This window comes from Coffea eugenioides, chromosome 2 (assembly GCF_003713205.1).
Source record: "Coffea eugenioides isolate CCC68of chromosome 2, Ceug_1.0, whole genome shotgun sequence".
Classification (NCBI taxonomy): Eukaryota; Viridiplantae; Streptophyta; class Magnoliopsida; order Gentianales; family Rubiaceae; genus Coffea; species Coffea eugenioides.
In genome coordinates this window covers 2834486-2848103 of record NC_040036.1, presented here as the reverse complement: position 1 = coordinate 2848103, position 13618 = coordinate 2834486, and the positions used below count along the sequence as shown (strand labels likewise).

General features: G+C 38.2%; 1 protein-coding gene across 1 annotated transcript; it reads left to right on the top strand.

The window, feature by feature from the left end:
• Positions 1-9294: 9294 nt before the first annotated feature.
• Positions 9295-13378, top strand: LOC113763020 (leucine-rich repeat receptor protein kinase EMS1-like). Its single transcript, XM_027306697.1, is given in 3 exon segments — positions 9295-10290; positions 10292-10700; positions 10703-13378. Coding segments are annotated over 3 exon segments (3894 nt in total). The 3' UTR covers positions 13192-13378.
• Positions 13379-13618: the final 240 nt, after the last annotated feature.

Sequence of the window (13618 nt, the reverse complement as noted above, 5' to 3'; positions counted from 1 at the left end):
GAAGAGAGCAACTACACTGAGGCATTCCCTTGGAATTCTAGATTTTATTAGCATTAACATCTAACAATGTGCTAATCATCATCATGACTAGGTGATCCAATTCCTGTTAGCTTCATGAGATTCTTTGTTATAACCAATAAACTCATGATACTTAGGTTGTTGCCAAGTCAAACCAAGGAAATCGCGTGCCACCGTACAATAAAAAATCTATGCTCCACAACTCTAGTGCATCGCTTTGAGGGAAGCCATTCCTCTTTCAGACAATATGTATTCACGTACACATCGCAGATGGTTTTAAAGATCATCAAGAATCTTCCGTGATTGTATAGTAGGAGTACTTGTTTGCTTGGAATTGTTGTTTTGTAAGTCAAATTTGGATAACTATTTAAACTAGCTCTCAGAACCCCAAGGATATATATTTCTGCGCACTTGCATGCTTTAAATTCACTCGTAACTATTTGGTGATGACCAGAAAAATTTTGTTTAATGCTTATATCTTCAACCATCACACTAGTTTCAGGTGTAAATGTATAATTTTATAGTAGTAGTAACGTATTTTGTAATTTATGTGCGACTCTTTCTTTGTATTTTGGTGGAAAGAATATTGTAGTGAAAATAAATCGTGCTTGAAACAGGTGGTTAGCCACCGTATTGCTAATATTAATAAAAGATCACAAATTAGACTTGTTCATGTAACGCCTTGAAAAGTTTTGAGCAAGCCTTCAACTCCGAATAAGAGTCAAACTCTACGAGCGCCCCTATATATGCAGATTCAGATTAACAAATTTTTGTTCCTTTCCTCGAGAGCGGAGGCGCGGTTGTAGCTTCCTACCACCGCCCGGCACCCGACCGTTCTTTATGTAACATTGAACGAACATTACTTGTCATTTGCGAGTGCCTGAATTCTACCTTTGTTCAAGATCGATGCAGGGCCATTTTTAGTTTTTTACGCGTTTACTACTTTACATAATACTAGTTGAGAAATCAGGGTCCAAGTGTAAATTCCATGGGTATATGTGTTGTCTACAAATCACATCGTATATTCAATCAACAACCACGACAAAGCTTGCAAATCGTTTTCCTGGGAATTTTCACGATAGAGAAAGCACCCGGTGCCCATTATACAATGAGTCGCATATGCAGCATTAGCGATTGCCATGTGTCGTTGCGCACTAGAAAGGAATCCAAATTGCGGAGGTTTTATGCGAATCGCTGGCGGCCAACGAGGCTGAGCAAGAAGCTGTTATGTTGTTCTTCTTCTTCACCGGCTTGGTGGACATGTTTGGATCGGAGATTATTTGAAATAATTTTTTTTTAAAAATATTGATATATATGAAATAAAAAAATGATTGAAAAATATATTAATAATACAAGTAAATCATTAATTAATGTGTGTAAATAAGATGCAAGCAATCCCGGAGACTGCCTGCGTGTCGAAACAATGAATAGACACGTAAACTGCTGTCAAATCTGGCTACGACTTTAGTCGTGTAGAAGCACTTCCAACGCGCCTGACTTTGAAGTGGGGCGCCCGATTAGAATAGAAGCTCTTCGTCTCTAGTGTTAATCACAGCCCGCACATCCTCACTAGTGTTACTACGATGCTTATTTACAATTCATTCGTTCCTATAAAATTAAAAAGATTATACGAGTAAATTAACCATTGTAGATTAAATTATACGTATAAAGGAAAGTTCAAATCAATTACAATTAAATTAGGTACTACAAACAATTAAACAAAAAATTAACTATTTTCTATGTTACACATGCTAGATACTATTTCATACGCAGAGATATCTCAATTATTGTAGACAATTGTGAATTGATGAGTTGTAATATGTTAAATTTCAAATGAAATTTTATGGCATTATTTGATCATATTTTACGCTTTGCTAAAATCAGCCCTTAAATTGAGCTGATTCACTGCAACCCTTTCCTATTTTCAATAGTTTAACTTTGTGTTAAAAATACTTTCTCTCCTAACATTTATTTTTTGTTGCACTTTCCCTTTTTGACTAATGGCCTACACGGACAATTTATCAAAAAAGACATTAATGACCTCAAAATAACAATCAATAGAAACAACACTCAAAAAGAAGATCCTTTTTTTTTTTGTGGGATTCAGAAGAATGTTCTTAAAAATGGGATCCAACCACTTAAGAAAATCACATGCTTGGTGTCCAATTAATGGGTCTTTCTATCATTTTTTTTTCTTCAAACAGTCGGAAGAAACACACACACATTAATGGGTCTTTCTATCATGCTTTGTGCATTTTTGGCCCACAAACTCAATTGCATTAACAATTTACCTTACGTGTCGACTTCTTATGTCAGAAGACTTCCTACATCTACTATATTGGATAATTTAAGAAACTTCCCCTAAAGTTTCTGATTATTTCAGGAAGCTCCTCTCTAGTTTAAAAAATTATACTTGCCTCTCCTATAATTAGCATTTCAGTAACAATATAGATCTAATATGTTAAATTTGTCTTCAAAAATTCTAAAATACCTCTTCATTACTTAAAAAGGTGAAAAACTCACTAATAAACTTCTTCTACGTTGTAACTATTGTAAACAACATAACCATCATTCTAACGAACTCAATAAATCAATTTAACTTAATATCTATATTCTCACAAATTTGACAGTTTACTGCTGTCGCCCCAGAGTTCCCTATGCAAATCAACTATGACAATTAAAGTTTGCATTCAACCTAACCTTTATCCCATTTTTTCTACTTAAATTCAGTGTTTGAATTGACCAATGTCGCTTTTCAAATTCAATCTAAATGGCCGCAATATTGTTGATGCTAAAATAATCTCACCCACTAAGAATACCAACGTGAAGCAACCAAAAACAACACTAGAAACCACTTCTCATGTCTCTAGGCAAATCTAATTGCAATTTTTATATTCCAAAATTCTTTTTTATCCAATTGGTATAATAACGTAACCTTTCTCAATTTATGTTCCCTTTTTAGCTATCACTTTTGTTTTCTCATATGTACTATGTATTACCGCCATCTTTTTCATCTTCATTTAGTATGACAACAAATCTAATTCGGCAACTTGTCATTTGGCAATTTCAATTCAATAATACTTACAAAAAAAGGAAAACAGAAAAAAGGAGAGAGGATCTATTTCCATAATAATGAGGATTCGAGATATATTAAATAATTATGTAGATGGCAATTGTAAAAAAATAATGGATTATGAGATGTAGGAAGAAAATGGTAGGAGAGGGAGTCGAAAAGAAAGAATAAGAGTTTATTTTATGTGGTAGCTGTTGTTTTAGAATGAAAAACTAATTATAGTTGTAGGTTTTTTTTCGTAGCAATTATTTTTAAATGAAGGATATTATAGTTAGTTTACTACATGAAGGGAGGTTACTGTAATTATTCAAGCCTAAAAGGAGGTGAGTGAAATTGTTAGAAATCTCAGGGAGGTTTTTGAAATTATCCCCTACTGTATATAGGTGCTGTCGGACGATGCCTACAAACGAATCCGTTCTTCGCCAATTGCATTTAGCTGTAGCCTGTAAGTACAGTAGTCTACAGCAGAAGTGGCCGATGGGTCCCCGCCCCATCTCCATGGTCCATATGCGACGGTGTCTGATTCAACCAACCTGCGTCTCGGGTTCCCTGTTATCCAATTCTTTTCAGTGTTCTAGAAAGAAAAAGATAACAAGAACGTTCAATTAATTTAATAGAACATTTTTTTGTCTTCAAAATGTGCCGTATTTAAACACAGAAACATGAATAGCACAAACTTCTCTTTTTTTCTTTTCTTTTCTTTTGTTTCCAATTTGCACGTCGTTTTAAGTTGGAGATTGGAATCGCGTGCAAAGCTGTCTCCAAATTCTTTGTCAAGCACTAAGCAGTCAGTCCTAATCACGTGAGTTGACTCGCGTTGGGCATTGACACGTTTCACCACTCAACTCGTTTTACTTTTGAGTCAAATGGATCATGTGTCCTCTTCCTAGACGTTCGACAGCCAGCAACTATGCATCGAGCACCAAATAGCTGTACAGAAGTGTGATTTTCAAAATGCATCTCCGAAATTCTCTTCCTCGGTCGAAGGTAGTTACTATTTGCAACCTTTACTTGTATCTCGCAATGCTTGTACTTATATTATTCTCCCGTACAACTGTCAGTAAAAAAGGGCGGACATGAGTTCAATTCATTTGCTGGTGAGTGATGACACGTAAAGGTCTAGTTTGTCAGCTCAGGAGAGAGAAAAAGGAATTGAGCGAAATTTTTAGCGGAATGAAATAGTAGTTTGCCGCTCGAGGTCGGCTTGGCTGGTGCTGGGGTTGATTCATTAGGTCCTGGCATTGTATGGTTGTGTTTCGATCCTTTCTACCGTCTTGTGTATTTTGTTGGCAGGTGCACAGGCACAGGAAAATTAGTTCGAAAGAATACTTTCTGTGATGACAAAAAAAAAATAAAAATTGGAGTAGTTATTCATTGCTTGAAATCGAGACACATATGGAAAGAAAAGATTCTGTAACAAGTTATCTCACGTAAGAGCCATTTTTGTTTGGGATCCATCTCACCCTTTCAAGAACAAAGTTGATGCTACTACTATTTTGAAAAAGTGCGATCAAACCGTTTTCCTTCCTTCGCTTTCTTCTCGCTCTTGGGAAGAAAAGTTTCAAGCTTCGGACAGACCTTAAACCCCTTCTATTCCTCCTTTTTCTTTCTTGCTTTGTGTCCCAAACAAAAAGGAAGGATCCAACTTGCTTTCATGATCCATTTTATTTTCTCTCCAAATTTTCCCCCCCTAAATAGATTAAAGAGCTGTCTACTGAATTCATGTTTCAAATTACCCCTCTTCAAGTTTTTCATTATTACAAGGATGCTCTGTTCTTTTCATTCTTATCGTTTTTGTATAAATTTCTACCTTTTTTTTCTTTTTTTTTTGGCTACAATTGTTCATTTGCAGCTATACAATTTCCGACATCAAGGAGTGGGTGATAATGTGCCTTGGGCCGATGCCATCACCGTCGCCACCGCCCAAATGGTAAGTCTTGGGTCATTGGGCACGGCATGCACTCTGAACAAGAATGTACTGGACTTAGTTCGTCGAGGGATGTGAGTTGCTATGTTTTCTGGACTGGGCCTCACTCGAATTGGAACAAAAGTGTTTCAGTTGTTGAACCCTCTCTGTGGGCCTCAAATGCTAAGGCCCTCAAACAGATAAATTTTTTTTTTTTAATTTATGGTGCCTGTTAGACCATACAGCTGGAAATTGTCCATCCTCCACAATCGGGCTCAAGTAACAATCCAGTTGCCGCCCAAAGATTTAGCTCAAGACGAGGAGGCGTCCGTTGTGGGAAATTGTGCTTCTAATATCATATACACGTGTCTAAGGTCCTGTTTGATAATTTAATTCAATATTTAAATTTAATGAATTCAAATTTTAACATGTTTAAATGCGTTTGATAAAAAAAAAAATTGCATATTTGAATTAATTAAATGATACTGAATTTTCTAGACAAAATTTGCTCTAAAAAAGAAGTTCTAAACTATTCACTTATTATTTAATGTGATATATACTCAAATATATTAATAATTTAATAACTTAAATAAATTCAATATATATTTAATGTATATTTAAATTGAACATTTGAATTAGTTAAATGATATATATTTAATGTATCATTTAATAGTTACTTATCACTTAATGTGATAGTATATACTCAAATGTATCAACACAATTCAATAAATGAATTCATATTTCAAAGTTAGATTTCAAATCCCAATTTTCATATGCATCCTTCTAAGAGGTTTATGTTAAGAAATTATATGCATATATAGGATCAAGAAAAGTAGGTGTAGTAAAGGCAAGCTTGGGTGTCTGCTGGGATGGGAGCACTCCTCTCATCGATCACCAATTAGTCATCATTATTGCCACTTTGCCTTCATTCCTAAACAGGAACGGTATTAAGATGACATAACGAAAGCAAAGCATCAGCTCATGAGAAACAAGAAACCAGCGCGGTGGTGGTGGGGTGGGTTCTGTGTAGTGCAGTAAGTGTGGGCACTGCTAACAACTCAATAGGGTTAAAAGTAGCAATTGCTTCCCTTGGTTATGCAGTCATATTCACAACTCACAATCCTTCTACGTACATTTTCTGTTTTCAGTAAAATGTATTGAAGTAAATTTCTCCAAGAAATTAAACACCATGCTGTTTCTGTAAAATTTGCCACATTCTAGCACTGTTTCATCGAAGGCTGGAATCAGCTCACTGACGGACCAAATTAAGTACCAAAAAAAACCCAAGTGTGGTAATCACTCCAAACCCCATTTCATTTAATTATTACAGGGCAAGATACAATAGGGGACATCATGGACAAACAGCTATCGTCTCTCCACAGCTGTTACACTGCCACTTAATTGACAAGCGAAGTTTTACTGAAATTGATACACTAAAATTGATGGAGTACTGTATTTCTGATTGTGATGTGGGCTGCTAATTACAACAAATGGCGAGTATTACAGGAGGATTGTTGACTTGGATACTAATGCATTGCTTGGATACAATACTGTTAGCCCTCTGAACATACAGAATTCGTTCAATTTCTTTCTCCTTTAATGAATGCCCTAGTACTATGCTCTCCCTGGGAAAGAGATGAGATGAGAATTTGCTTCCGTTAGTAGAATTTTAGTCCCCTGAAGTGTCGAATTGCCTGAATAAGAATCAAATAAAAAACAAAAGAGAACTCACACAGGGTGAAACAATTATGCCATAGCCATTGTTCAACTGATTTCCTTATGAACAATGAAGTATTGCTTCCAAGAGAAGGGAAAGCTAAGGGCCTTCCCCCATTCCCTTACGTAAGCAACGGTTTAGCAAGGTCCTAATGTCCTATATGACAAGAAAAAAGTCCAAGAGGTTAAGAAAAGTGACATGGGGAAGCAGCTTACAACTTTGTAATTTTGTGACTGAGGCCATGGATGCCCCGGTGGCAAAAGAATTCCGAATCTTTTTGTTTGTTTCCTATGGACAGACGGGGGGTTCTATCTAGAGCTGTTAAGTCAATCGAGTAGCTTGAAAGCTCGACTCGTTAAGGCTCGAGCTCGGTTCGTTAATTTTGGTTAACGAGTCGAGCTCGAGCTCGAAACATGCTCGTTTAGTTAACGAGCCGAGTAAGCTCGGCTTACTCGGCTCGTTTGATACTCGAGTAGCTAGTTAGAGTTCGTTAATGAAGGGCATATTTGTCATTTTAGAAATCAAAATTATAAAAATTAAAAATTATAGGTTTTTATTAAGGTTAAATTGCACGAGCTCGAGCTCGTGAAGCTCGACTCGTTTGTGATAAACGAGTCGAGCTCGAGCTCGAGCTCAAGCCACATGTATATTTAACGAGTCGAGTTCGAACACATTTTAAAGCTCGTTTTCCTAACGAGGTCGAGTTCGATTAACAGTTCTAGTTCTATCAGGCCCGCCAGGCCCTTTCTAATGTTACTCTCTCGTCGTCCCGTCAAAAATCTCTACCCCCAGACCCTAGTGAAGTATTTCAATCGAAGGACAGAAATATCACTACGAACAAGTCCGAGTATCTAGGTGCAAATGAATCTAATTTAATCGAATAATCACAAATTTGATCAGTTAAACTCAAGGTTGAACTCGTGTTAATCAAATTAGAACTCAAGTTGGAGTAGCTTCAGCTGCTTGATGAGTCCAATTTGAGTTGAATATGTAAAGTTCGAAAGTTTGTCGAGTTTAATCGATCTCAATTGAGTTTCACACACACACACATACATATATTATTTGTTAGTATGAAATGTCAAATTTGTCTATTGTTTAAAGTTATAAAAAAAATATAAATTATATTTCCTAAAGTCAGTTAGACACGATTTGCATGAATTCGTGCAAGGGAAAACAAAATTGTGCTCAAACTGAGTTCGAGTTCGAATCCAAATTTTTTAACTCAACTTGACTCAATTGTACCCTTTCAGGAGTAGCCTGTTAACCATCGCTTCTCATTTTCTTCATAATCTATTTGCATCCAGTTCTCAGGGCCTTTTCAAACCAGATGCTGTTCCTAGACTGAAATTCGTTTGTAGTATTAGTATTTAGTACTTAATGCATGGTGTACACCTCTATAAAGCTCTTATTGAGTCGAATTGAATTTGAATAGTGCATTTCTCAAGTTTGACTCGAGAAAAAACACTTGAGTTCGAACTCGTCGAGTTTGAATTCGAGCTCAAATTCAATAGACTTTAATCAAGCTTTCAAATTAGTTTTTTAGTAAATTTCATAATTTTATAATAAATAATTAAAAATTATATTATAAATATGCTACTTGATAAGACTTAACGAGTCCTTGAGTTTTAATTTTTTTCTATTCAAACTCTGAATTATTTTATAAAATGGCTCCAACTCGAACTTGAAAATTTGATCAAACTACGAAGCGGTCTGGAGTAATTTGATTAATTTGCACCCTGCACCGCGGGTATGAAGCATGGGCTTGGGGACTTGGAGATAGAGGTGTGCAAAATTGAAAAATTTCGATTTACCGATCAAATTCAAATTGAATTCGGAATTTTAAATTCGGTAATTCGGAATAAAAATCGGAATATCCGATTTCGAATTGGTCGAATTCGGAATTTCTATTTCGATTTCAATTTTGTTTTCACACATATATATAATATTTTTTTATATATATGTAATATAATATTTATATAATAATAATAATAATTTTTATATTCATGAATTCGGTGAAATCGAAATTTACCGAATTCCGAATTGAATTCGAAATTGATGAATTCGAAATTGAAATTGGTCAAAAATTTTGATACCAAAATTTCAAAAAATTTCGATTTCAAAGTTCTGAATTACCGATTTCGATTTCGATTTCGATTTCGATTTCGATTCGCGCCCCTACTTTGGAGCTGGTATCGTCTGAGAAAATCGAATCCCCTCCTTTCTTCTTCAGAGTTCAGATGTATGCGTGGTGGGCCCCAGAAATCTCCTGGCCCCCCACATTGCACCCGAAATGTTGGTAATCGAAAAGCCATTTGAAATTCCTCGTCACCCCGACTCTCTTCCTCTTCCCAATAACAAATTTGCATTTCTTCATCTCTCTCCCTCCCTGTCTCTCTCTCTTGCCATCTATGTGTTAAAAGAAAGACTGCGAAAAATAAGTAGTGAAGCGGACAGTCATCTCGTCTGGGAGTTCATTTACAGCAGCATCAGCCAGCCTCATGTTAAGATTGTGACCCCCCTGCCCTGCGCCTGCCACTTTTTCATTATTATTCTTCTCTCTACATGCCACCAACAACAGCAATGACCTTCGCCTTCAGGCTTCTGGGCTCTGTTTCCCTCCTCTTGCACCTCAGTTTCTTGGGCTCCAGAGCCATTGTACAGCAAACAGAGCTTGACCCTGACACATTAAGCTTAATTTCTTTCAAGGATTCTCTTGAAAATCCGCAGCTTTTGACTTCATGGACACTTGCCACTTCACATTGTCGTTGGCAGGGTGTGTATTGCCAAAACGGCCGAGTTATCTCTCTCGTTCTTCCGGATTGCTCGCTCAGAGGACCACTATCTCTCTCCATTTTCAACCTCACCAGCCTCATTGTACTTGACTTCTCGTCCAACTTGTTCTACGGAGAAATCTTACCCCAAATTGCTTCGCTTCAGAGGCTCAAAGTCTTAGACTTTGGCGGTAATCTGTTGTTCGGCGAGTTACCAAGCCAACTGGGTGAGTTGACTCGTCTTGAAGTCCTCACCCTCGGTCCCAACCTCTTCACTGGTGTCATTCCGCCGGAGCTCGGAAACTTGGCCAAGCTTCGTTCTCTGGACCTCTCCGGCAATGCACTCACAGGGAATATCCCAACCCAGATTGCCAATCGATCCCGCCTGCAAGTATTAGCCATTGGCAATAACCTTCTCTCAGGTTCTCTTTCACCAACTCTCTTCTCAAATCTTCAGTCTTTAACCTCTTTAGACGTTTCAAACAACTCTCTCTCCGGCCACATTCCCCCGGAAATTGGCAGGCTAACAAACCTCACGGACCTTTACCTCGGCATCAACCATTTTTCCGGTGAGTTACCGCCAGAAATCGGTGAACTTTTCAACCTTCAAATTTTCTTTTCACCCTCTTGTTCTTTCAGCGGGCCATTGCCCGAAACGTTCTCCAAGCTTAGGTCCTTGAGTAAGCTTGATCTTTCCTACAACCCTTTAAAGTCTTCAATCCCAAAATCGATAGGGAAGCTTCTAAATTTGTCTATAATAAACTTAGTCTACACCGAGCTGAATGGTTCAATACCCCCTGAACTTTGGAAACTGCAGAAATTTGAAAACTTTAATGCTTTCTTTCAACTCACTATCCGGGCCTTTGCCAGAAGAGCTTGCAGAATTGAGCATGGTCTCATTTGCGGCGGAAAAGAATCAGCTTTCTGGTCCTTTACCTTCTTGGCTTGGCAGATGGACTCAGATTGATGCTCTCTTACTCTCGAATAATCATTTTTCGGGGAAAATTCCGGCTGAGATTGGGAATTGTACAATGCTTACTCACATTAGTCTTAGTAATAATTTGTTGACAGGCCGAATTCCAGGTGAACTTTGCAATGCTGTTGCGCTTTTGGAGATTGATCTTGATAGCAATTTTCTTACTGGGACCATTGAAGATGCTTTTGTCAAGTGTACTAATCTAACTCAGCTGATTTTGGTGGATAATCAAATTGTGGGCTCTATCTTTCACGGCTTCCTCTAATGGTTCTTGAATTGGATTCCAATAACCTTACGGGTCCTATTCCGGTGAGTTTGTGGAATTCTATGAATCTGATGGAATTCTCTGCAGCAAACAATTTCTTAGAGGGCACTCTTCCAGGGGAAATTGGTAATGCAATTTCACTTCAGAGGCTTGTTCTAGCTAACAATCAGTTAAAAGGATTCATTCCAAGGGAGATTGGAAACTTAACTGCTCTCTCTGTCTTGAATTTCAATTCCAATTTGCTTGATGGGAGGATTCCCAGTGAGATTGGGAATTGCACTGCTCTTACGACATTGGACTTAGGTAGAAACAGGATTAATGGTTCAATTCCGGAGGATTTAGCTGATTTGCCTCAACTTCAATGCTTGGTTCTTTCTTACAATGATCTTTCTGGGATTATTCCTATGAAAAAGTCCAAGTATTTCCATCATGTTAGTATTCCAGATTCGAGCTTTGTTCAGCACCATGGAGTTTATGATCTGTCAAACAATATGTTGTCTGGTTCTATACCTGCAGAACTTGGAAACTGTGTGGTTTTGGTGGACCTTTTGCTCAGCAACAACATCCTCTCTGGCGAGATTCCCAGATCGCTTGCTGGTTTGACGAATCTCACAACTTTAGATTTATCTGGGAATTTACTTACAGGTAGTATTCCTGAGGAATTTGGTGAGTCGCTGAAGTTACAGGGCTTCTATCTCGGGAATAATCAGCTCACAGGAGAAATTCCTGAAAGCCTTGGTCAATTGAGTGGACTGGTCAAGCTAAATTTGACTGGTAATAAGCTATCCGGTTCGGTGCCTTCCAGTTTTGGGGATTTGAATGGGCTTACTCACTTGGACTTGAGCTCAAATGAGCTCAATGGTGAGCTTCCTTCATCCATTTCGGAAATGGTAGACCTTGTGGGCCTGTATGCTCAGAAAAATAGTCTTACAGGTCATTTGGACAGTCTTTTATCTAACTCCATGCAGTGGAGAATAGAAATCCTGAATTTAAGTGATAATCACCTTGATGGTCTGCTCCCAAGATCAATTGGGAGTATGTCGTATCTGACATCATTAGATCTTCACAGAAATGATTTTACTGGAGAAATACCCTCCGAGCTTGGCAATCTCCTGCAACTTGAGGATTTGGATCTCTCAAGCAACAAACTTTCTGGGCAAATTCCTGAAAGAATATGTGGGTTAGGCAATTTGATTTCTGCGAATTTCACAGACAATAGATTGGTGGGCCCTGTCCCTGAAAATGGAATTTGCCAAAATCGATCAAAACTTTTGCTTGATGGGAACAAGGATCTGTGTGGAGGAACTGCGAGCCTCGAATGCCATATCAAAAGGTTTGGGAGGAGATGGCCACTGCTAAATATTTGGGCGCTGGTAACAGTTATTGTCATAGCTATGTTAATTGCTCTTTCTGTGGCTGTTGTGCGACAGGCATGGATTAATAGGAGTACCAGGAAAAATGATCCAGAGTATGCTGAGGATAGCAAATTGAATAGTTCTACAGATCAGCATCTATGTTTCTTGAGTAGCAGCCGATCAAAAGAGCCTCTAAGCATTAACATTGCTATGTTTGAGCAGCCGCTCCTCAAACTGACAATAGTTGATATTCTTGAAGCCACCAACAACTTTTGCAAGACTAATATAATTGGTGATGGTGGGTTTGGAACCGTTTACAAAGCAACATTGCCTTGTGGAAAGATAGTGGCAGTTAAGAAGCTCAACGAAAATAAAACACAGGGTCAACGGGAATTTTTGGCAGAAATGGAGACTTTAGGAAAGGTAAAGCATCGAAATCTGGTGCCATTACTTGGGTACTGCTCTTATGGCGAGGAAAAGGTGCTTGTCTATGAGTATATGAGCAATGGCAGCTTAGACCTTTGGCTGAGAAATCGAAGTGGGACTCTTGAGTTGCTAGATTGGAAGAAACGCTACAAAATTGCTGTAGGTGCTGCACGGGGGATAGCATTTCTTCATCATGGTTTTACTCCTCACATAATTCACAGGGATATTAAAGCCAGTAATATCCTACTCAATGAAGATTTTGAGCCGAAAGTTGCAGATTTTGGTTTAGCAAGATTGATCAGCGCGTATGAGACTCATGTAAGTACCGATGTTGCTGGTACATTTGGGTATATTCCTCCAGAGTACGGCCAGAGCTGGAAGTCAACAACAAGGGGGGACGTTTATAGCTTCGGTGTGATTTTGCTTGAATTGGTTACGGGGAAGGAGCCAACAGGGCCTGATTTCAAGGACATTGAAGGCGGGAATTTGGTCGGTTGGGTTTTCATGAAAATCAGAAGTGGTCAGGCTGCAGAAGTCCTTGACCCGGTGGCGCTTGACGCAGATTCAAAGCAAATGATGCTTCAGACTTTGCAGATTGCTGCATCATGCCTGTCTGATAATCCTACAAAACGTCCTACAATGCTTCATGTGGTGAAATTCTTGAAAGGTATTAAAGAAGAGTAGATATGTGTTTAGTTGTTCTTCATGTGTTGGGATTACTTGTTATCATAACATACTTCGTACTGTAGTACAGTTACTGATCTTAATGAAGCTCGGGTAGTGATCTTTCCAATGTGCTCAGAAAATCCCAATAAATTTGTAGCCCTGAAGGCCTTAGTTATCAACTTGATTATCTCATGCTACTGCAAGAAGCACGCCGAATTCTGAACTTCTGATTTCCTGTCTAATCTGATGACAATGGTTGCTGCTCGTTACAATTGGGCGCTTTCCTGTCGCTACCATTTGGGACCACTCCACTAGAAAAGTCCCTCATTCTTAATCTACAATTCTTTGTTGCGGGTATTTACATGGCAAACGTAAAGAATCCATCCAACCGGTTTTCTGCAATCTGCAGTTCTTCTACTTGTATAAATATTTGAACAGCGATCCG